Below are 24168 nucleotides of genomic sequence, written 5' to 3'. Positions count from 1 at the left end.
AATCTCTGGTATCAGCAGAACTTAGCCTAACCTCAGCAGTAGGGACCCAACGCAGTCATTACGAACACACACACACTCACTCCGCGGGAGTATGAACAGCATTGGGCCTGGGGTTTGGACCTGGGGTAGACTTTTGGGGCGTACAGTTAAGTGGTGTATCTCTATATGACTTGACACTCTGGGCGTTTCTCCCCCTCTGCTCCACTCCCGCTGAGGAGAAACTGTTTATGTACTTTGACACGGCCAATGTGACGAGCACATAAAGTATGTCTGGAGGGGCCTGGCTTAGACTCCCACAGCAATCAGCCTCCATGTTCCTTTATCGCAATGCCAAATAGGTTGTTATAGTAACCCTTTGTAATTGATTGGCCCGCGAGCCATTTTAAAGTAGGTGTGCTTACTCCTCTCTGTTTGAAACCTCTCCCAAAATGGTGGGGGAAAGGTTGTTTGACTAAGTCCTGTTGAGCTCTTGTTTTGTTTACCGACAAGTGTTTTTTTATTTTGACTGAGGGGCAGATGTTTATTTTTTATGGGGTGCCTTGCCCCTTATTCCTTAATCAAGTCCTGAATTGGTTGTAAAATTATTCAAATGTTTTATGCTTTAGGGGGGACGAGGATGCATTGAAAGCAGTTGATGGCTGGACATATTCTTCACCATCAGCATAAACAACATTCAAACATAGGGTGGAACCTGGCAGAGACCTGTCTGTCTCACTCGCTCTTCTTGGTATTTTAAGCTATTAACTTGAGCTGAACACTTGAGCCGTGAGTTCCAGATTCTGAAAGCAGGATCAAGAATTCTCTTCTGGGTTGAAGTTTATTCCAGTATACAGAGCCATTACCTGCTTTGTGACGTTGATGAAATGTTGCAATGCTGTTAAGCTGCAATGTCACTGTTATTAAAGCTCATTGATCAGCTCTGTGTAATACTGTGAGGCTGGCTCTGACATACTCCACAACATTAAACGCTCTAGACCTTCACTGACATAGTCATGCTACTTTCTGACACTAGCCGTAATAATGGGAGGAGAGCCTTGTCGATGAGGGGAAGTTTAAAAATGATGGCTATTGATATACATATTCCAAATATCATTTTAACGCTATCCTCGCTCTCTTTTGTACTCTACCCTTTCCCAATCTCCATTTCTCTCCATCCTTCATCCCCTCTATTCTCTCTTCCTCTCCATATCCCCATCTTCCCATTTCCCCCTCTCTTTCTCCTCTATCCTCCCTTCTCCCTTACTCTCTCTTCATTACTCCCCCTCTCCAGGTCAGAGGAGGCCAACAAGGCGTTCTCGGCAGCGGTCCAGATGCATGATGTCCTGGTGAAGGCCTGGGCCATGTGGGGGGACTACCTGGAGAACATCTTTGTTAAGGAGCGCCAGCTGCACCTGGGTGTCTCCGCCCTCACCTGTTACTTGCACGCCTGCCGACATCAGAACGAGAGCAAGTCACGCAAGTACCTAGCCAAGGTGGGTTAGATGGAGTTCTGCATGTGTGATCCAAGCACATATAGATGAGCTGGAGTTCTATGCCTCATGAAGAACAGCTACTAATAACTTTCCAGCTTCTGTGAAGGACATGGCTCTAGCATGTCATCATTCGGCGTAAGCAACTGCTAATATTATGGATCACAAATGGTGAAAAGGCTAGAGGTACGTTTATTTGCTTGCCTTGCAACTTCACCTGTGAAGGTCTCACACACGGATGAACAGGAAAGCACTTGTGAAGTTAAACCCACAAATGGTTTTCAGTGTGTAGAGTTATTTTCATTTAGACATAATTTAGACTCCACCGGGCTGTAACTAGGTTCTCGAAATGGAGTATTTAGGGAAAGCACTTTCTCTTTCTGATTGTTTGCGTGGCGCACCTGTGTCAAAGAAACGGCATCTATTCTTCACCACCAATCACTACTATAGTCTCCTTTTCTCTAGGGATAATTTGTAGACTGCAAATTGACTGCCAGAAGCCGAAACAGATAATATTTGACTAAACCGTAATAATTTCAGACCTTGCATACATTTATGTATGATCACATATCTCTTTATTATGCGTGGGAATATTTTGGAACTTCGAGCTGATTTGCCCCCCAACATGCAACAATTTTAATATTCAGAAGTCAGTCATTTGAAATGAATTCATTAGGCCCTAATATATGGATTTCACATGACTGGGAATGATCACAGATGCCTTAAAAAAAACAAAAGTGTGGCGTGGATCAGAAAACCAGGCAGTATCTGCTGTGAACACCATTTACCTCATGCAGTGTGACATACTTCCTTTACATAGAGTTGAACAGGCTGTTGATTTTGGAATGTTGTCCCACTCCTTTTCAATGGCTGTGCGATGTTGCTGGATATTGGTGGGAACTGGAACATGTCATATACGTCGATCCAGAGCATCCCAAACATGCTCAATAGGTGACGTCTGAGTATGCAAGCCGTGGAAGAACTGGGACATTTACAGCTCCCAGGAATTGTGTACAGATCCTTGTGACATGGGACCGTGCATCATAATGCTGAAACATGAGGTGATGGCGGCGGATGAATGGCACGACAATGGGCCTCAGGATCTCATCACGGTATCTCTGTGCATTCAAATTGCCATAGAAAAAATGCAATTGTGTTCATTTTCCGTAGCTTATGCCTGCACATGCCATAACTCCACTGCCACCATGTGGCCTATTATAGCTGGCAGGAAGCTTGGCCCCAGTGATGTACTGGGCCCTACGCACTACCCTCTGTAGTGCGTTATGATGGGATGCTGAGCAGTTGCCATACCGGGAGGTGATGCAACCGGTCAGGATGCTGTCGGTGGTGGCGCTGTAGAACTTTTTTGAGGATGCCCATGCCACATTCTGTCTCCTGAGGGGGAATAGGCATTGCCGTGCCCTCTTCACAACTGTCTTGTGTTTGGACCATGATAGTTTGTTGATGAGGTGGACACCAAGGAACTTGAAGCTCTCGACCCACTACAGCCCCGTTGATGTGAGTGGGGGTGTGTTCTGCCCTCCTTTTCCTGTAGTCCACGATCAGCTCCTTTGTCTTGCTCACATTGAGGGAGAGGTGGTTGTCCTGGCACCACACGGCCAGGTCTCTGACCTCCTTATTGGCCGTCCCATCGTTGTCTGTTGTCAACAAACTTAATGATGGTGTTGGAGTCTTTCTTGGCCACGCAGTTGTGGGTAAACACGGAGTACAGGAGGGGACTAAGCACACACCCCTGAGGGGGTCCTGTGTTGAGGATCAGGGTGGAAGATGTGTTGCCTACCCTTTACATGTTGTGTTTATTTTTGTTCTATGTATGTATATGTGTATGCACACACTGAGTGTACAAAACATTAAGGAAACCTGCTCTTTCCATAACAGACTGACCAGGTGAATACATATTGAAGCTATGATCCCTTATCAATGTCACTTATCCACTTTAATCAGTGTAGATAAAGGGGGGGTGCAACTCAATATTAGGAAGGTGTAATATTGGTATGCCAGTTGGGGAACACTGCTCTAGAGGGTCAATCTCATGCTGCACTCTAAAATGGCTGAATACAAGTTCACCAGCCACCCCAATCCCCCCCAGCCACCCCTTGTCTTTCTACAGTGACTTGAGGTTGCGCCACTTTCTTTAAGAGATGAATGGCTCCCCTGTCACTCCAATCTAACCAGCCCCTGTTACCATGCTTAGACTGACCCTCACCAACAACCAGACCAGACCAATCAGTAGTACACACTCTGATCCTTTGATGCGCTCTCTGGAGGTCATGACCTAGCTGACTGTGGTACCAGAAATGGCGATGGACAGTTGTAGCTAATAGTCCTACAGCAAAGCTATTGCAGGGGGGTGCTGAATCTTCTGCTCTGTGTTGTAGAAATATGTCCAGGTAAGATGCTGTAATTGGATCTTGTGTGATGGTGGACATTGGACAGCAGCGTAGAAAACACTAAATGGGCAGTAGGGCATCATTAACATGACGATCCCCTGACTCTTTCACCTGTTGTAAAAATGAGAAACGGGACAAAAGTCTCTCCCTCTCCAGTATTAGCTGTGAATATTGGCCGTCACACAAGTACTATAATCAGCTCTTACAGAAATAATCAGGGCCATTAGCTTCCATTTCCTCTGGGCTGGTGTTTCTGGAGGGAGGACATTAAACAGTGCACTCTCACACAAAGAGATGGGGGGGTGGGGGTCTGTTGCCCTTGCTATTGTGTGGAGAGAGGAGATGGCTGGCCGTGGCTCGGTAACTGGGGCTATGTCCCAAATGGCTCCCTTATATAGTGCACTACTTTTCAAAAGTAGTACACTATATAGGGAATAGCTTTCCATTTGGGACACACCTTGGGTCTGGTCCTGGCAGCGTTTAGAGCCTGATGGATGAGCAGAGATGTCCAGTGATTATCAGTAATTATACACAAGCTGTGTGGCCTAGCTGGCTGGCTGATAGGGGGTGGGGGGGGTTAATGTCTCCATCAACAGCCCCCCCAGGAGGGAGTTCACCTGCTCTGTGACCCACTCCTCCCCTTCTCAAAGCGGCTAGAGCTTGCCAGGAAAGCAACCTCCCTCTCACTGTTCATGTGTGCCACTGATCTGAGCTCCAGAGATGGTCTGCTGACGATATTACAGGCAATTAAGCCCTTTAGTCACCATTTGAAATGTTGATGTAATTTGTGTCCATACTGCCTGAGCTCGCCAGCAACCTCCCTCTAACGGTGTCATTGTTCTCTTTCCCAGGTGCTGTGGCTGCTGAGCTTTGATGACAAGAACACCCTGGCGGATGCTGTGGACAAGTACTGCATCGGGGTGCCGCCCATCCAGTGGTTGGCATGGATACCACAGCTCCTGACCTGCCTGGTGGGGTCAGAGGGCAAACCCCTGCTCAACCTGATCAGCCAGGTACGTCGGTCAACCTGTGTACCTACAGCACATCTGTACCCACAGAGATCCTATTCAATGAAGTTCTAATATGTAATTCTACACCTGTACCCACCTCCCATCCATAGAATAAGCACATCTGTCTACAGCGCAGCCCGTTAGAATTCTACAGTAGAAAAAAGGAAGGGAAGCATTGCTGCTCTATAGGTCTTATTAGATTGGTGCTGATTGGTCAATAAAAAACAAGGAGCACTAAGGCACTCTTCATACATTTTAATTCTATAAAAAGTGCCTTGGTCCTTGTTTTTTATTTTGTTTCTCAACTTTCCTGTACCAGGGACGGACAAGCTAAGGACCTTTCTGTACTACAAGCACTCAGCCCTCCTATCCTCCTCTCCTAAATGTAAATGTTTCCCCGTCTGTATCTGGCCTTGCATCTGTCCGTCTGTAAGCTCTGAGTGGACAGGGGTGTGTCTGTGTGCATTAGTGTGCAGGCACGTCAGCCTAATCGAGATGGATGAACAGCACTCAGTGCCAGAGTGGCCTCTCTCCAGCACTTTCTATTTATCAAATTAACCATTCAGATTCCTCTCATGTATTGGCTTCCCCTTTCTTCAGTGAGCCCTTTTCAATTATTTATTGAAGGAATGAATATTAAGTTAATATCAAACTCATCCGCAGTGCAGGAACAGAGCTGACAAATAAAGTAAGGGACTAATTTGCCTTCCGTTAATGGAGTATTATTTCCGAGCAATTGAGAGGTGGGAACTTCAAAGAGCATTTGGCTACATCAAACACCCCTTATCCACCCAGTAGAGCGGGAAATGGGAGAGAAGAGACAGCGAGGGTGGGAGAAGAGGGAGCCAAGAGATTTAAAGATAAGCTCTCACGTGAAGTGGAAGCACACTATTCTAAGGCTAGTCAGTCAAGCCCACATCATGTGCTTAATGGGATATAAATATGGTTTGTTTAGATATTAAATCAGGCTTTCTCGACCTTTTTGTAACCTATTAAGGTAATGGAGAGATCATGGAGAGATTTATGAATGGCTTTTGCAGTTTGGTATTTGGGGAATGGATGGGTGAAGCATTTTGTCGCCCGTCTGTCTTCCTCCTCACCATATGATGAGTGAAGGGTAAAAGGTTGACTGTCTGTAAAAGAGAAAAGCAGGAAAGCACCTTTTAATGGATGGAAGCCTTTATCTTAGCGACGCTGAATAATTTAGTGTTGTGGGCGGCGGCCACGCGGCGGGATGCTTTAAAAACAGACAGTGAAATATTAATGAAGGTTAACCCTGAGGGGCAGAGGAGAGATGAATCACAGCGTTAACAGTCTAATCCCCCTCCAAAATATAACATCCTTCATCTCCCATTAAGAGCCTGATCTCTCCTTACGCTCCTCCTCCTTTCTCTCCTTCTGCCTCATCTTTAATGCCCTGCTAAGCTGCCACTTATCTATCCATCCCTCCACCCCCCTCCATCCTCCTCTCCATCACCCAGCATAGCCCTCCCTCTGTGCTCCTCTGTGCTGTTAATGGGAGGCTGAGCCAGGGTTAGCGAGGTGTCGCTTTACACCTACAGGTTACTCCTCCGTCAGCAGGGTAGGGGAACAGGGGTGTAGGGTGTCAGTCTAATGGGGCCTGAGAGGAGCTGTGGTCTGGGCTCAACCACCTTGTTGTCTCTGTCATCAAGGCCTCACTGTCACTGTGCATAACTCCTGTGTGTTGAGTTGATCGCCGTTCTATCTCCCACCTAACGAAAGGTGCTGAGCTCACACCTATGGCCGTCCACCTGTCAAACTCTTACATCCATCCTGTTCATTCTCTGGAGTGTTTGTGTCAAATCTGGTTTGGTTTTCTGAGGCGTCTTGATGACATCTGTAGAAATGTAGATTATGGAGTTTATACTTAGTTTGTGGAAAAATGTAATGCCGCTGAACTTAGGTCAGTCTCTAGCAGTCTAGGCCAAGGCAACCCTCTAAATTTAGCCACAGAGTTGTTGGAACCTGAAATACCCTCCAGGGTTTCATATCATAACTCCATCTCCATTACAGAGCTGCTTGCAGGGTATCAATGTTTGATATTCTTTGGGATTCTCTACAGCGTACACTCCTCTCCTGTGTGCAGTGAGATCTCTGAGGGTAGCTACTTCTTTGAATGGTAATCTGACCCCCCCCGTCCCCCGTCTGCTAGGTGGGACGAGTGTACCCCCAGGCAGTCTACTTCCCCATCCGCACCCTCTACCTGACGCTCAAGATAGAGCAGAGGGAACGCTACAAGAGCGGTAAGTCGTGTGCGTGCCGATTTCACCATGGTTTGAACATTAAAGGTGATGTTATGTCCCCTTTTGGACACGAAGGGTATGACTGTGCAGTGCTACTACTTAAAAGCAGTGCTACTGTTGAGTAGGGTGTTTATGTATTCACCTTGTAGATACAGGAGTGTTCTAGCTCACTGACTTCTTAAAGGAAAGTGTTTATCAAACAAAGCTATGACTTTGTTTTGCAGGCTTTGAAGTGCATTTTAGAACTCATCAATGTCTTTTTGCCTCCTAACGCCTTTTCTTTTATCTACACTCTCTCCTTTTCTCTTCTCTCTCCTCATCTTTCTCACATCACTACCCCTCGATTCTGCCTCCACTGTCTTCAAACCTCGTTATTCTCTCTCCCCACCTCTTCCTCCTCTCCTCTCTAGACTCGGGCCAGCAGCAGCCCAGTTCGGTGGGGGCCCAGACCCACTCGGCGTCAGACCCGGGCCCCATCAGGGCCACGGCCCCTATGTGGCGCTGCAGCAGGATCATGCACATGCAGAGAGAGCTGCACCCCACCCTGCTCTCCTCTCTGGAGGGCATTGTGGACCAGATGGTCTGGTTCAGAGAGAACTGGCATGAAGAGGTGAGACAGGGGCACCTGGTCACCTGGGATGGTGGTGAGGGGGTGTGTGTGTGTGTGTTAGAGGACTGTGTTAGTCAGCGACCCATGAACCGTCATCCTCCTGAGTATTTATTTATATTCTACTCAGAAATGCAACGGAAAGACCAGTGCAGACTGGCCCCCGTAGAGACATTTCTAAACCAATTCTTATTTTTTGGAAATAGTACATTAACCGCCAGGTTTAACCACAGTTCAGTTCCCTGGCCACTGGTTTAAACTACAAAACTCTGCATCAACCTCCAACTTCTTCCCTGTGTCCACACAACTCTCCCTCCTCTCCTCTGGCTCTCCTCTCAACACTGTATGACTGAGTACACACACACACAGAGCTGCTCACTTCCTGTCCTCCTACACACCCAGGCACTCATCTGTCATCCTCTTTTCCACCACTAACATTAGGCACATCTGTTCAGTCCGGTGCTCCTCTCTACCTGAGTAGTCTAAAGCCCTGTTGAAGGAAGGGCTCTGTCATGTTTCTGACATGATGAAGCTAAACTGCGACTTTTCCATCCAACCTCCAACACGGCGAGCTTGCAGATTAGAAAATGGAAATGACTGTCAGTGAACGCAACATTTACACAGGATTAACTCTTTTTTTAAAACCCTTTCTGGAATCACTCCCTCATCTACAACACTATATCCTACCCCCCTATAGAAATGTCAGTCAAGGTTTCAATAAACCGGGAGAGAGCTGACATAACACAAGCTTCCAAATGCAACTCGGCGGTGCTGCAAAGTGCTTTAGCCATGCTGCGTGGGAGAGGGGGGTAGTAGTGTCTGCGCTCGAGGGGCTCACAGAAGGCGCAGCGCTGCAGTCCGTTCCATTGGTTAAACCTGGACAGAGGAATGCCATGGGAACAACCTCACCTGGATGCTCCTGCCTGGGGAGAGGAGTTTTCAGTAGGGGGGAACTATTGGAAAAGGAGGGAGGGTTGGCGGATTAAGGGAGTATGGTGAGCTTATGGGTGGCATTTTTAGGGTCACAGTGTATTAAACATGTTCATGATCAATCTCTTCCTTCCCGTCCAGGTCCTGAGACAGCTCCAGCAGGGTCTGTTTAAGTGCTACTCGGTGGCGTTCGAGAAGAGCGGCGCCGTGTCGGACGCCAAGATCACGCCGCACACGCTGAACTTCGTCAAGAAGCTGGTGAGCACTTTTGGCGTGGGGCTGGAGAACGTCTCCAACGTTTCCACCATGTTCTCCAGCGCGGCGTCCGAGTCGCTCGCCCGCCGAGCCCAGGCCACCGCTCAGGACCCGGTCTTCCAGAAGATGAAGGGACAGTTCACCACAGGTACACACTGCTCTAACCTCATGTAGTTTGTCGCTTCTGCTAGGTTAATTATTTCCCTGTTATTGATTTTATATTTAAGAAATATAACTCACTTTTGGAATCTTACCAACAGTGTTGACCCATAGGAGTCTAGGGGTAAATCTCAAATCACCCCCTATTCCTTATGCAGTGCTCCGTCTCATTATAGCCATAGCCAGACATAACCAAGCTGCCAGATGTAGCCACGCTGTGTGCATCAGCAGGTTAGGGTTATTTTTCACCAGGCAGAAACAACAGAACAGTGATGTTCCGGAACGTAATTGGGGCTTCTGAACCAGATGATTTGATTTAATGGAGGGCTGACGTGTGTGTGTGTGTGTGTGTGTGTGTGTGTGTGTGTGTGTGTGTGTGTGTGTGTGTTGGGCTGGTTTGGGGTGTTGATTACACAGGCATTACACAGCTCTGCTAATCCAACCCACCGACTTGCCCTCCAGGCCTGTTTAGCGGTCATTTGGGTACATACAGGCACAGCATGTGGAGAAGAACAAAACTGTGCTTACTGCTACTGGAGCTCCAATGAGAGTTCAATTTGAAACTGAAGGAAGTTTAATAGCAGTAAGAGAAACTATTTGAAAAACGGCAGACCTTTTTTATTATTGTGGCCATTGTATTTGACCTCAGCAACTGTTGTAACTAAAATCATCAGCCAACCACATACTGCTTTCATAACAATACCTTGAACAGTTATGCAGACGTTAAATTGAATCATGAAGCGGTCCGTTTATCTCTCGTATGCATGTATTTGTGCATGTTAGTCAGCGACCCATGAGACAGACACTCATCCTTCTGAGTATTTATTTCTATTCTACTTAGGAATGCAACAGACAGACAGGTGCAGACTGGCCCCCGTAGAGACGCTTCTAAAAAACAAATTCTTCTTTTTTGGAAATAGTACATTAACCGCCAGGTTTAACCACAGTTCAGTTCCCTGGCCACTGGTTTAAACTAGAAAACTCTGCATCAACCTCCAACTCCTTCCCTGTGTCCACACAACTCTCCCTCCTCTCCTCTGGCTCTCCTCTCAACACTGTATGACTGAGTACACACACACACAGAGCTGCTCATTCCCTGGCCTCCCTCGGTTCCCCCTCTTTTCCACTTCTGTTTTCCCCTCCACCAGACTGGAGAGGCTAGCTGAGCTAATGTGTCTGGCTAAGGTACTGCATGTTGACTGGGCAGGGAGAGGGAGAGAGGGCCAGAGAATAGAGAGCGAGAGAATGAAAATAAAATACAAAAGAGGGAAAGATAATTGAGTAATGGAGAAGTTGAAAGTTAGGAACACGAGCCTGAGAGAAATGGAAAGCGGTAGAAGGGAAGCGTGTGGCATTCATTCATGTTACCAGATGTGTGGGTACTGGGTGCCAGCTGTGTTGGCTCGGCCAGGCGTCACCGGAGCTCCGACTCACAGGGTGCCTGCCAGGCGACCGGCCGTCGCTCCCCAGCTGTGCCCACGCCAACCGAGCGCCGCAGAGAAACCCGACAAGCCTCCGGAGCGGAACAAACAGGGTTTACAGCCCCGCACTTCTGCTGCTGCCGAGCAGCCAACCTCGCCGCGTTACCCGCTCCCTCCCTCGCTTTCCCTGGGTTTGTGGGCCGGAAAATCTGTGTTTATGTGCGCACACATAACATTAGTCAGAGGGGACTGGGGGGGGCAGCATTCAAATCCAATTATGGGGAATGCTCTTTGCATGAGGTACTGTTTTATAAATGGATTCACTCCAAAGCTCTACTTGTCAGAACCCTGGGAAAAATATTTTCAATAACTTCGCTGTTCACAGCAGCCAGCGCATGTTTTCACCTGCAATGTTTTCACCTGTCTCTGTCAGGCTCTCAAACTACAGTACATTGGCCACATGGCATGTGAATGCTCTCAAACAATTTTCACACTGAAGTAACTGTTTTCTGTAAAAGGACATTTTACTTGGCTATGAGAAACACGCTGATAGGATTGTCTTATTTTGTCTGATGGTTTGTGCAGGTGAACATACAGGAATAAGTCTCCCTGCACTGAATCTACCGGACTCTCAACACATCTTCTATTTTTATCAATAACAAATATAGCAGTTCAACACACAATCACACCAGTAGCCTTCTGCACCGCTGTTTGTTGTTGTATGAGACTGATTGGCTCTGAGGTCCAGTCAGCCAACCAGTGGTCATCCAGCCATTACATCTATAGCTGAACAAACCACTGAGTATAACTCACCTGAGACTTCCTGCTGCTGCGCTAAAGTCTAGGGGCTATTTATAGAGACGGACCACCGACCACTGTGGTTCTCTGGTTATGAGGGGAGGGGGGAGATGGAGAGGGGGCAGAGAGCAAAGAGGGAGAGGGCAGTGAAAGAGGGAGAGTTACATGCCTCCTAGTGTTCCAGTCTCCAGTCAGGGAGAAGGTAGCTGTTTTAGGAGACTATGGATCAGAGAGAAGGGGGCTTGTTGTTCACAGAAGCATGAGATGACTGATCAGCGGCTCTGACTCAGTTTCTACTATATGGCCAAGCTCCAATGTGTCAAAATGTGTTCTTTTCTACTCTCTTATTATTTCTTATTTTTACCTACCTTTTTACTTCACAAAACAATTGAGACAGTAATGAGTTCTTGTAAAATAAAGACAGCCACAGTTCATGTATTCTATTTGTTGGTTATATATACTTTTATGCTGCTGAATCATTGGCAATTCAACAAGACTAGCCTAATTCACCGTTTCCCCTAGGCTAGCAAACAGCAGGCAGGTAAAATGGATGCTACGAAGGAACATTGGATTTTTTAAAAGGTTTATTTGAAGTGTAAGAGTTCACTCAGAAAGGGGTTTGAAATGGCAAGGCCTTTCATTCTCTGATACACTTTCATGGTTTCATTACAGCAAGCAGAGCACAACAGGCTTGTAATAATGGAGCAGGTTTGTACCTGCTTGATAAAGATGTCCTGGGGTCATCACCGTGGCTCCCCTTCTGCTTGCACCTTTTGTTCTACCGCTCCCTCCCAAGAATATGCACAATGTCAGTTGTGACTTGAATATGAAATGTAAACCCTTGTGATTATATCAGTAGACTAGCTCCATGGGGGACTGGGTGGAAAACGCTTATTTCTGCCTCTTACGCATTGGTTCTTTTCACTCTCAGCTTTGCTGTCATTGGTCATTTATCTTATTGCCTTATATCCATCCGTCGAAATCTAACAATTTTTTATTTATCTTTGACCCTTAATAGATAATCCATTTGAACCCATACTTTGAATTTCATAGTTGTCCATCTAGGCTTTGGTGTTGGCTTCCTTCTAATCTAACAGTGTCTACCTCCACTTAATAATAACCTCCTGCTGGTCATCTGTCTCCATGCAGACTTTGACTTCAGCGTGCCTGGCTCCATGAAGCTCCACAACCTCATCTCTAAGCTCAAGAAGTGGATCAAGATCCTGGAGGCCAAGACCAAGCAGCTGCCCAAGTTCTTCCTGATCGAGGAGAAGTGCCGCTTCCTCAGCAACTTCTCAGCCCAGACCGCCGAGGTGGAGATCCCTGGGGAGTTCCTCATGCCCAAACCCACACACTATTACATCAAGATCGCACGGTGAGGAGGGTACACGTGTGTGTGTATATAGAGACAGCGCGCGCACACACAAGTGTTACACATCCATTACCACCAGATACCAACTGTGTGTCTGTGCGTTTCCTTCAGGTTCATGCCCAGAGTGGAGATAGTCCAGAAACACAACACGGCAGCACGACGTCTCTACATCAGAGGTCACAACGGGAAGATCTACCCCTACCTGGTGATGAACGATGCCTGTCTGACTGAGTCTCGCAGGGAGGAGAGGGTCCTGCAGCTACTGAGGCTGCTCAACCCCTGTCTGGAGAAGAGGAAGGAGACCACCAAGAGACACCTCTTCTTTACTGGTATGACACACACTGGGCTAGCTCTCGCCACCGTCTCTAGTCTCAGACCACCAAGAGAAACACATTATTCCTGGGACAACTCTGGACTATTGTTTTACGTCTGTCTGGTCTTCCCTTTCCTCTCTGACTCTCCTCTTTCATATATCACTCTACAGGTCTGTCTGGTCTTTCCTTTCCTCTCTGACTCTCCTCTTTCATATATCACTCTACAGGTCTGTCTGGTCTTTCCTTCCCTTTCCTCTCTGACTCTCCTCTTTCATATATCACTCTACAGGTCTGTCTGGTCTTTCCTTTCCTCTCTGACTCTCCTCTTTCATATATCACTCTACAGGTCTGTCTGGTCTTTCCTTCCCTTTCCTCTCTCTCTCCTCTTTCATATATCACTCTACAGGTCTGTCTGGTCTTCCCTTTCCTCTCTGACTCTCCTCTTTCATATATCACTCTACAGGTCTGTCTGGTCTTTCCTTCCCTTTCCTCTCTGACTCTCCTCTTTCATATATCACTCTACAGGTCTGTCTGGTCTTTCCTTTCCTCTCTGACTCTCCTCTTTCATATATCACTCTACAGGTCTGTCTGGTCTTTCCTTCCCTTTCCTCTCTCTCTCCTCTTTCATATATCACTCTACAGGTCTGTCTGGTCTTCCCTTTCCTCTCTGACTCTCCTCTTTCATATATCACTCTACAGGTCTGTCTGGTCTTTCCTTCCCCTTCCTGTCTCTCTCCTCTTTCATATAGCCCAGACAGACCTGTAGAGTGATATCTGTTTCTCTCATTTTCTTCTTGTCAGTTTTTTTGACAGGCAGTCTAAAATCTCCTCTGTGTATCTTGGGCTCTCAACCCAGGAATAGAGAATTCAAGGAGCGAGTAGAAATGTCAAGTGTAGCTCAGTCTAAACTGTTTTTCCAAGGGCATGTCTATACAGTCCGATAAGGCAGGCGGGTGATGTTTAAATCCTAGCAACCTCTTTAGCTGTACTGTACATGCGGTTTTCTTTAAAGAAAAATATGGCAGAGGAGAGAGGAATGGGATAAATGAAATTGAGGTGAATTGTCGACATGTGTCAGGGCAGAGAATCTGTCAGTGAGTGAATGAAATAAGATGCAAGGTTATTCCCACGGGAGGCTGGCTGGGAGATTGAATCTAAATTGCCTTTCTGTGATTGACTTATCAGTATTGTGGTGAACCACTTCCAGGTCAGAGGTCAAGGGCATCCTCATAAGGGGGCTACATTCTTCTGGTCTGATGACCTAAAGAAGTGCATTTCAAAATAGAATAAGAGGGCTCATGTCTTTCCTCTCATCTGCTCTGATCTAAAGAGAGAGACTTTGGAGCGACTCAGTGTACAAAACATTAGCAACACCTTCCCAATATTTAGTTGCACAACCCCTTTTCCTCTCAGAACAGCCTCAATTCATCAGGGCATGGACTCTACAAGGTGTCAAAAGCATTCCACAGGGATGCTGGCCCATGTTGACTCCAATGCTTCCCACAGTTGTGAAGTTGGCTGGATGTCCTTTGGGTGGTGGACCATTCTTGTTAAACAAGGGAAACTGTTGAGTGTGAAAAACCCAGCAGCGGTGCAGTTCTCGATACACTCAAACAGGTGTGCCTGGCACCTACTACCATACCCCGTTCAAAAGCACTCAAAACTTGTCTTGCCCATTCACCATCTGAATGGCACACATACACAATCCATGTCTCAAGGCTTAAAAATCCTTTAACCTGTGTCCTCCCCTTTATCTACACTGAAGTGGATCTAACAAGTGACAACAATAAGGGATCATAGCTTTCACCTGGTCAGTCTGTCATGGAAAGAGCAGGTGTTCTTAATGTTTTGTACACTCAGTGTTGATTAGGTAGATGGGTTATACATTAGAGGGGGATGGGAGAGACTCGCTCACTCTCTCTCACAATTCCATTGTATACACAATTTTCTTTCCATCCAGATGTTTGCCCACTCTCCCTCTCAGCGACTGATTGGGTTGTTTAAGAGGGAATGTGGACTTCTGTGGTCCCTCTACTCATTCCCTCTAAGTGAAATGGTAGTGTTCAGTTGGTGGTTTACCATGTTATGTAAATGTTTCCGTGGGTGTGATTATATTCCAGGTTCTGTCCTCTGAACCTCTACTAGTGTTACATTATGACCCACATGAGCCCTAAACCTCTTGTGTTGCCACATGTTAGGTTAGATATGTAGACCTGTTGTGCAGTGTTGGGTGTACTAGTTTACTTTCCACAGTGTATTGAAATGAAGATGGCTTGTTTTGCCTTGGAAAATGTAGATGTTTAGTATTGCAATGTTGTATTGAGGTGGCTTTCTCTCCCTCTCTCGTCCTCCAAGGTTAGGTTGTATACAGTGTATTGATGTGTGTAATCAGTTTACCATGTTATTAAATTGTGCTTACTCTCCCCCTTCCTATCTCTCCAGTCCCCAGGGTGGTAGCTGTGTCTCCTCAGATGCGTCTGGTAGAGGACAACCCATCATCTCTGTCTCTGGTGGAGATCTATAAGCAACGCTGTGCCAAGAAAGGCATTGAGCACGACAACCCCATCTCACGCTACTACGACCGCCTGGCTACTGTACAGGCTAGAGGAACACAGGCCAGCCACCAGGTACTGTCTAGAACATACGCATGGAGACACACATACACTATGACCGCCTGGCTACTGTACAGGCTAGAGGAACACAGGCCAGCCACCAGGTACTGTCTAGAACACACGCATGGAGACACACATACACTATGACCGCCTGGCTACTGTACAGGCTAGAGGAACACAGGCCAGCCACCAGGTACTGTCTAGAACACACGCATGGAGACACACATACACTATGACCGCCTGGCTACTGTACAGGCTAGAGGAACACAGGCCAGCCACCAGGTACTGTCTAGAACACACGCATGGAGACACACATACACTATGACCGCCTGGCTACTGTACAGGCTAGAGGAACACAGGCCAGCCACCAGGTACTGTCTAGAACACACGCATGGAGACACACATACACTATGACCGCCTGGCTACTGTACAGGCTAGAGGAACACAGGCCAGCCACCAGGTACTGTCTAGAACACACGCATGGAGACACACATACACTATGACCGCCTGGCTACTGTACAGGCTAGAGGAACACAGGCCAGCCACCAGGTACTGTCTAGAACACACGCATGGAGACACACATACACTATGACCACCTGGCTACTGTACAGTCCAGTGGCACACTGGCCAGCCACCGGGTACTGTCTGGAACACACTCTGACACTAACCTCCCCTGTCCCCACCAGGTGCTGCGTGACATTCTGAAGGAGGTGCAGGGGAACATGGTACCTCGCAGCATGCTGAGGGAGTGGGCGTTACACACCTTCCCCAACGCTACAGACTACTGGACCTTCAGAAAGATGTTCACCATCCAGCTGTCTCTCATCGGCCTGGCTGAATTCATGTTACACCTCAACCGCCTCAACCCTGAGATGCTGCAGATAGCACAGGTAGGGGGAGAGAGACGAGCACACACACACACACACACACACCTGGACATACACACACACACACCTGGACATACACACACAGACTCGTGCATGCACACACACTAGGGCTGGGTGACATTGCCAAAATATCATATCATGATTTTTCAAATGTTTATGGTATTTAATGTTTTTTAATAATAAGAGTTCTGAATATGCTTTATGGGTAGTTCATGACCCCAGGGTGGCAACACATGCATTCTAAATGTTTTATACTGTTCAATCCAACTTCAAACAACAATCATTTTCATCAATTTCTGCATTTCTTGCATGTTTGTGTTCATTTCCACACTGCCACGCAGGGCTGCATGATATTGGCAGAAAACCTAGGCCTAGTTAAGTGGTGAGCTGTTGGAGTCATAGATATATAATGATAAACTATAGTTTATATATAGTGGGCAGCACCTTGATACATTGTTTTGACATGACAACTAATTAATAAGCCAGGGAGGAATTATTGAGAGGGTAGGAAGCAAAGTGTTGGTCAGTGTTTCCAGGGGACCCTAATTCGATGCTACATTACATGTTTTCTTACCTTATGTAGCTAGCGAACATTCATGCTTCGCCTAGTCCTCTCTGATTTAGAAGATACCGTGATTGAGCAACTGCTCTCTTTGAGTGACAGGGGCAGGGCATGCCATGCAGCAGGAGAGGAAGAAAGACGACTCGAGTAGCAAACAGCGTTAACTATAAAAACGGACATTACATTCGCCGGAGTTGCGTATCACATTTTTACAAACCAAACATTGAAATACCGTTATGGAAGGTAAAGTCAAAAAAGTAAAACTGGTCCGTGCATTTCTCCCGGTATATAGTAAAATATGGTTTACCGCCCAACCCTAACACACACACAGATAAACGCATACTCACACTCATAAAAGCATGCACACACACCTAACCCAGCCAAGGACACATGGCGAAGGGAATTTGAAGCAGTCTGTCAAAGGAGGATTCATGTCTAGGAGACTAATTCAGTATGGAGATGTTCCTCCTAGACCCTTAGATTCATTAGAGATGAGCATCGCTCTGACTGGTAATATGCATGACTTCCCCTCTATGACATCAATGCAGCCCTGTCAGTCAGTGAGCCTCTATGGGACGATGCTGTTTTGACAGTCAGTCTTATTCCGACTCTTTGCTCTGCTATCAGAGACCATTCAATATAAAGAGCCAGAGTGTGTGTGTCACACCAGAGCAGTGGTACACACACACACACGCGGTCCTTTCGGAGGGCAGAGAGTATATCTCTGAAAGTCATTATTGAAGATGATTGTGTGGAACAGACGGACAGCCTCCTCTCCTTTCCCCTCTCCTCTTCTATGATCTGCTGACAGGCGTTCCACTGGGCAGCTAAGCGGACGCATTAAGCCCCCTCTCTGCCTGTTCCACGCCATAGATCCCATTAGACACAGGCAGGATTACACACACGCACGCGCACTGACACCAGCACATCAAGGACATTACTGACATGTGTAACCACTAGCCTAGCCCCAATAAACACCCCAATAACCCCATATTTTACCCCTAGAATAGTCAACTTTTCTAACATAGTGCATTGAGATGGTTTGGCCTCTGCATGCCCCCATCCTCAGAGTATGGATTGTAATGTCACCTCCCTCGTATTGTGTTGACTCAGTCTATTGATACAGCGTCAAAGTGGATTAGCAGTCACCTGTTAATGTGTTATTATTCAGGACCCTGCCTCAGTCCGGAGCCAGAGGAGTTTCTCTCTGAGCTTCTCTGATCCTCCTGGGGTCTAGCATCTAACCCTGTTGGCTCAAGGCCATAGCTTTGAGAGACTGGAAAAAAAACTCTAATGAAATGCGTTTGCCATAAAGCTGTCATAAGCACACTCACTTTCTCCCATAAACAGCTTATCTTCCCAGAATGCTCTTTGCTCTTCATACATCATGCGGGTCCCTCTTTACACAAACGCAGGCTTAAAGACAAAGTCCTGCTGTATATACTTAACTCGACAGAGAGAGTGATGGAGGGATTATGGATGTGCTTGGGGTGATATGTTGTTTTCTGGTGCTCTGTCTATGGCAGATCAATAAAAGCAGCCATTTTGTAGTTAAACACACGCACACTTTACTGGAAGGCAGCTGTATCCTGTCCATGGGTTCTATAAAGGAGTAACATGTCCATAGAGAATACCTCAGGAGAATGTTTATACATGACTTGTCTTAGTGATCGTACACGGTAGAATCCAGACTGGAATCTACAGTGCATTCGGAAAGTTTTCAGACCCCTTGACTTTTTCCACATTTGGTTAGGTTACAGCCTTATTCTAAAATGGGTGAACTTGTCCCCCCCCTCATCAATCTACACACAATACCCCACAATGACAAAGAAAAAGCAGGGTTTTAGATATTTGCAAATGTATTACATTTTTGTTGTTGTTCAAATATCACATTTTACATCAGTATTCAGACCCTTTACTCAGTACTTTGTTGAAGCACCTTTGGCAGCGATTACAGCCTAGAGTCTTCTTGGTATGACGCTACAAGCTTGGCACACCTGTATTTGGGGAGTTTCTCTGCAGATCCGCTCAAGCTCTGTCAGGTTGGATGGGGAGCGTCGCTGCACAGCTATTTTTAGGTCTCTCCAGAGATGTTCGATCATGTTCAAGTCTGGGATCTGGCTGGGCCACTCAAGGACATTCAGAGATATGTCCCGAAGCCACTTCTGCGTTGTCTTGCCTGTGTGCTTAGGATTGTTGTCCTGTTAGACTGGGGCAAAGGTACACCTGAGGTCCTGAGCGCTCTGGAGCAGGTTTTCATCAAGGACTTTGCTCAATTAATCTTTCCCTCGATCCTGACATGGCTCCCAGTCCCTGCTGCTGAAAAACATCCCCACAGCATGATGCTAAATCTGTTTCTTTCTTTGTCATTATGGGGTGTTGTGTGTAGATTGACGAGGAAAATGTTTAATTTAATCAATTTTAGAATAAGGCTGTAACTTAACAAAACCTGGAATAAGTCAAGGGGTTTGAATACTTTACGAATGCACTGTATGAGGCAATATCAGGAAGTGCACACACACACACTGATCCTAACCGTTGTACTTCTCTCCTCCAACAGGACACGGGGAAGCTGAATGTGTCTTACTTCCGCTTTGACATCAACGATGCCACTGGGGACCTGGACGCCAACCGGCCCGTGCCCTTCCGTCTGACGCCCAACATCTCAGAGTTCCTGACCACCATCGGCGTCTCTGGCCCCCTCACCGCCTCCATGATCGCTGTGGCACGCTGCTTTGCTCAACCCAACTTCAAGGTAGGCCCGACAACAAGCACACACCTGTTGCACAACAGCAAATGACTTTCATGGTTTGTTAGCTATGTTTATTGGACAAAAATAATGAATCGGCATATCACAGTTTAAATTGAAGCCATGGTTGGTGAGAATTGTCCTTTACAGCGGTACACCACTGCTGTGCACCATGTAGAACTTACTGGTAGAACCATATACTTGAATTAAGTTTAGTGTGAGCGGACTCATTTCTCAATTCTTGTCTTAATTTAGACACTATAATTCTTGATGGATGTTATTCTGTGTGGGTGTTTTACATCCCACAAATGTAAACTTGGAGGGAAATTCACTGAGGCGTATCAAAACAAAAACAACAGGCTCTCAGCCTCAGTCCCAGCTGTGGCAGGAGGAGGGCTGTATATCTATGTTGGTCCTGTAATGATAGGGCAGCAGGCAGGCAGCTATATGTCTATGTATAGCTTCATCCTGTAGCTACAGCCAGAGAGGAGAGGGGCTGCTTCCTTCAGGAGGTGAACAAACTGGGATGTTGAAGACAGGGACTTTTGGATGGAGGGCGTGCAGAGATGCACGCACACAGAGAGCTAGAGATACACACACACACACACACACACACACACACACACACACACACACACACAGCTAGAGACGTATCCCAGAGGCCACTGCTTTCTTTGGTTCGGGGGCAGAGCGGTGGTTACACACACTTACTGGGAGAGGAGACGGTTGTTCTGACAATCAGGCCCTCAACGCACCATAAAGTGGAGAAGACCGAGTACCCAGCTAGGTGGTTAGCTAGTATTGTGGCCTCTATAGTTTATATGGCTGCTGTGTATAGCCCTACCCAACATGGTGAGTTAACAATACGAGGTGGTTTCAGTATGGCATGTTCTCACGGTATCTCAGGGTTCCTGAATTAGTATGAATTCATAGTTAGGTTCCTCAATGTTCCCATAAATAGTCTTACTAGAGCGCAAGATGCATTTTGCTGCTCCCCATCATTCTCTGTTCTCTTCTCTCCTTCTCCCCCACTAGGTGGACGGCATCCTGAAGGCGGTGCTCCGTGACGAGATCATCGCGTGGCACAAGAAGACCCAGGAGGACACGTCCATGCCCCTGTCCCCAGCAGGCCAGCCTGAGAACATGGACTCCCAGCAGCTAGTGTCCCTGGTGCAGAAGGCTGTGACGGCCATCATGACCAGGCTCCACAACCTGGCCCAGTTCGAGGGAGGTGAGTCAAAGGTCAACACCCTGGTGGCTGCTGCCAACAGCCTGGACAACCTCTGTCGCATGGACCCTGCCTGGCACCCCTGGCTATAAGGGGGGAGAGGAGATGCCTGGCAGCCCTGGTTGAGAGGGGGGAAAGATGAAGAAGGCAATGGACATGATAAAACCTATGAAATTAGGGGGTTCTAATACACATTATAAACAGGGTGGTTCGAACCCTGGATGCTGATTGACAGACAGCCGTGGTATATCAGACCTTATACCACGGGTATGACAAAATATTTATTTTTACTGCCCTAATTATGTTGGTAAACAGTGTATAATAGCAATAAGGCACCTCGGGGGTTTGTGGCATATGTCCAATATACTGTACCGGGCTAAGGGCTGTGTCCAAGTACGTCCCGCTGCGTCGTGCCTAAGAACTGCCCTAGCCGTGGTATTTTGGCCATATACCACACCCCCTCGGGCCTTATTGGTTATGCTGCTCACGCAACCATAAGATGTCATCATTGGCCACTGAATAGCGTGACAGGCGCCTTTCACTATTGAGCCACAGAAAAGAGGAAATCATAAGATGTAAACTGGAACTGAAGAAAATGCTTTTGTCATGTAAAAATGGTTCTGTCAGGTATTATTTTTGAAGAGGGCTTCCTGGTCTCAAGTTGAAAGGATGCAGCGATTTACTGTAGCAAGCAAACAAAGCAAGGGACCGATGTAGCGGAGTTGAGTGCTGCAGAACCAGTCAGGTACCCATGTTATCAGGAAATAGCCTGGTAAAACCAGTCTGGACGCGTTCAGTCTTGTTTAACCAGGCTAATCAGGAAACTCACTATGATGGAGAAACTAATTAAGGCACTCGAACCAAACGTAGTCTGACACATGTTTATTCTGCATCGCCTCTCTCTGTACTTGACTTACTGTGTGTTGTGTATATCATCCCTCCATGAAAATGGAACAGTCGAGGGAGTATTGGAGAAAGTACAGTACTGTTTTATAATGCTCATTTTGTGTAGAGGTCATATGATTTTCAGTTCACGTTGTAATAGTCTCAACGAGTCTTTTCTAAGTTTACACGTTGACTCCAGTGAATCAACAACGCAATGTTAAAAATATTCTAAGTCCTTCTTTTTGAGTTTGTATCATTATTTAAATACCAAATTATGTATTTGACATTTTTATATATATCCCTAAAAAATGTAGAATATAATGCTCTTGTGAATAATTATGCTGTGACATTCCTTTTCACTGCCTGGAGTGTGTGTACTGTACAATGTCCGAGCTACTCAAAAGCCATTTTTACTTTAGGTTTTGGTTCTATTGCAGCTGTCAGAGGTCTAGATAAGGATTTTTTTTTTTAAGCTGATTGAATTCCCTTTAGCACAACTGTCTTGCACTCAAGCGTTCAGGTTCAAGACTCACACTGTACTCCGTAAGCAGTATCCATACATACAGCATGTCTGTAGTGGCCTATATGGGCTACACTGACCTGCGTTATCCCCCATTTTGTAAAGGTATAGTGCTTTTCGCCCAACTGAAGGATTGTTACCTCCTGCCTTGTAAATATGCATTTTGTTTTAATAAAATGCTCTTTTAAATAATTTCCATTTTCTGGAGACCCTTGTTTGTGTGTCGCCATTCAATTTCACGGTAAAGAGAAACAAGTCCTAGATTTGAATTACATATCAACCCAGACAGTGCATCTCATACCCATTCAGTTACAATAGAGTTGATGAAATTACACTTCTTTCAGAAAAAAAGACCTTGTCTTACATTGCAGTCGCTACCTCTCACATTGCACACATCATGCTTGGCACAAAGGGAGATAAATCAATCGTGCCACACTTGGACAATGTTTTTCTTTTCTATTCCAAGTAACTGAAAATGAAAAGCACTACATTTAGCTGGTCTGCAGTTTCAAGTAAATCCCTGTTAACATTTTGGCTGAAGGCTATGTGGAGACAGAATAACCTTGTTTGCCTTTTTTTTATTTATTTTTTGTCCTCAGTGCCTGCCCCCCCCCACCCTGCCATGGAAGTCCAGGGGAAGACTACTGAGGTGGGGTCAGCCTCTCCCCTGGTGACTGATTTATCCATGTCTGTATATCTCAGTATGGTCTGGCCTACATTGAGTTATACTGTCAGCCTGCTCTCCACACTCATAAAGCATGTCTTTAATACTGTAAATGTCTCTTTCTCTCGCTTAATCTCACTCTCTGTCATCCAACTTCTCTCTGTTGCAGCTCACTGTCCCCATTTGTTGTTTGTCAGACTACCAACCTGCATTTAACAATGAAACTTTATGGCTATCTGTTTGGCAGGTTAAAAACAAGTGGGCCTGAAGACTGCCACCCAGGCTACCATCACATCACATGGGGCCTCGCCAGAAAATGTCAAATATGACATCTGAAAGAAAGTACACCACCATGTACTGTATGTCCATATATCATGTTTCCCTTTCCAATGGCACGTAACAAACATCTAGGACACCCACAATCCATTTCTCTCTAAACAATAGCATTTGAACTTGTGGGTGTCCTTATTGGCCTTTGTAGTTAAGGCATCCATTTCACGCCTCAGGTGTCTCTTCTGATATGAGGCTGGCAGTGAGATATGAAATTCAACAGCGCACACACACATCACAACAAAGAGATGTGTTGTATCCTGTGTGCTGTGTCCTGGCATGGGTCCCGGCCGGCCTAGGCGTCTGCTGATGTCTAGACTGATATCTGGGAAGAGGATGTGATTGATGCAGACCGGTGGGATTGAAGTGGGGAAGGAAGAAGAGGGAGGGAACGTGTTTGCTGGCACTGCCTGGGACTCTAAGGACACACTCAGTGGAATGGAACCTGTCAGGAAGAGGGATCAGAATTCCCTCTGCTGAATTATCCGCAATCTGACAATGGATGGATGGATAAAGCAAGAAAATAAAAAATGTTTTGTGCATTGTTAGATTATCTATTAAAGAATTTTAACGTGTATATCATGAATGTTATAATATTGCAAGTCAACATGTATTATGTATTATAATAGTACAGCATTCTTACCCTTTATAGTTCACAGCATACTTACATTGTAGTAATTTAGCAGACACTCTTATCCAGAGCGACTTGTCAGCATGCTAA

At 46.3% G+C, this 24168-nt stretch overlaps 1 protein-coding gene across 5 annotated transcripts in view; it reads left to right on the top strand.

Annotated features, from left to right (window-relative positions):
- The window catches only part of trrap (transformation/transcription domain-associated protein), an 81132-nt gene extending 58487 nt beyond the window's left edge, over positions 1–22645 (top strand). For 4 of the 5 annotated variants that reach the window (XM_029764951.1, XM_029764947.1, XM_029764948.1 and 1 more), the window contains 11 exons: positions 1271–1472; positions 4732–4893; positions 7064–7154; positions 7565–7764; positions 8833–9094; positions 12474–12699; positions 12808–13025; positions 15453–15637; positions 16309–16512; positions 19632–19826; positions 20856–22645. In XM_029764951.1, the coding sequence (XP_029620811.1) occupies positions 1271–1472; positions 4732–4893; positions 7064–7154; positions 7565–7764; positions 8833–9094; positions 12474–12699; positions 12808–13025; positions 15453–15637; positions 16309–16512; positions 19632–19826; positions 20856–21140 (2230 nt within the window). In that variant the 3' untranslated portion in view covers positions 21141–22645. The remainder of the gene's footprint in view (positions 1–1270; positions 1473–4731; positions 4894–7063; positions 7155–7564; positions 7765–8832; positions 9095–12473; positions 12700–12807; positions 13026–15452; positions 15638–16308; positions 16513–19631; positions 19827–20855) is intronic. The other variant, XM_029764950.1, reaches the window with a different exon arrangement.
- The last annotated feature ends 1523 nt before the right edge of the window (positions 22646–24168 follow it).

Source organism: Salmo trutta, chromosome 10 (assembly GCF_901001165.1).
Source record: "Salmo trutta chromosome 10, fSalTru1.1, whole genome shotgun sequence".
Lineage (NCBI taxonomy): Eukaryota > Metazoa > Chordata > Actinopteri > Salmoniformes > Salmonidae > Salmo > Salmo trutta.
Note: the sequence above shows the minus strand (reverse complement) of the source record. Positions and strands in the feature narration are given on the sequence as shown.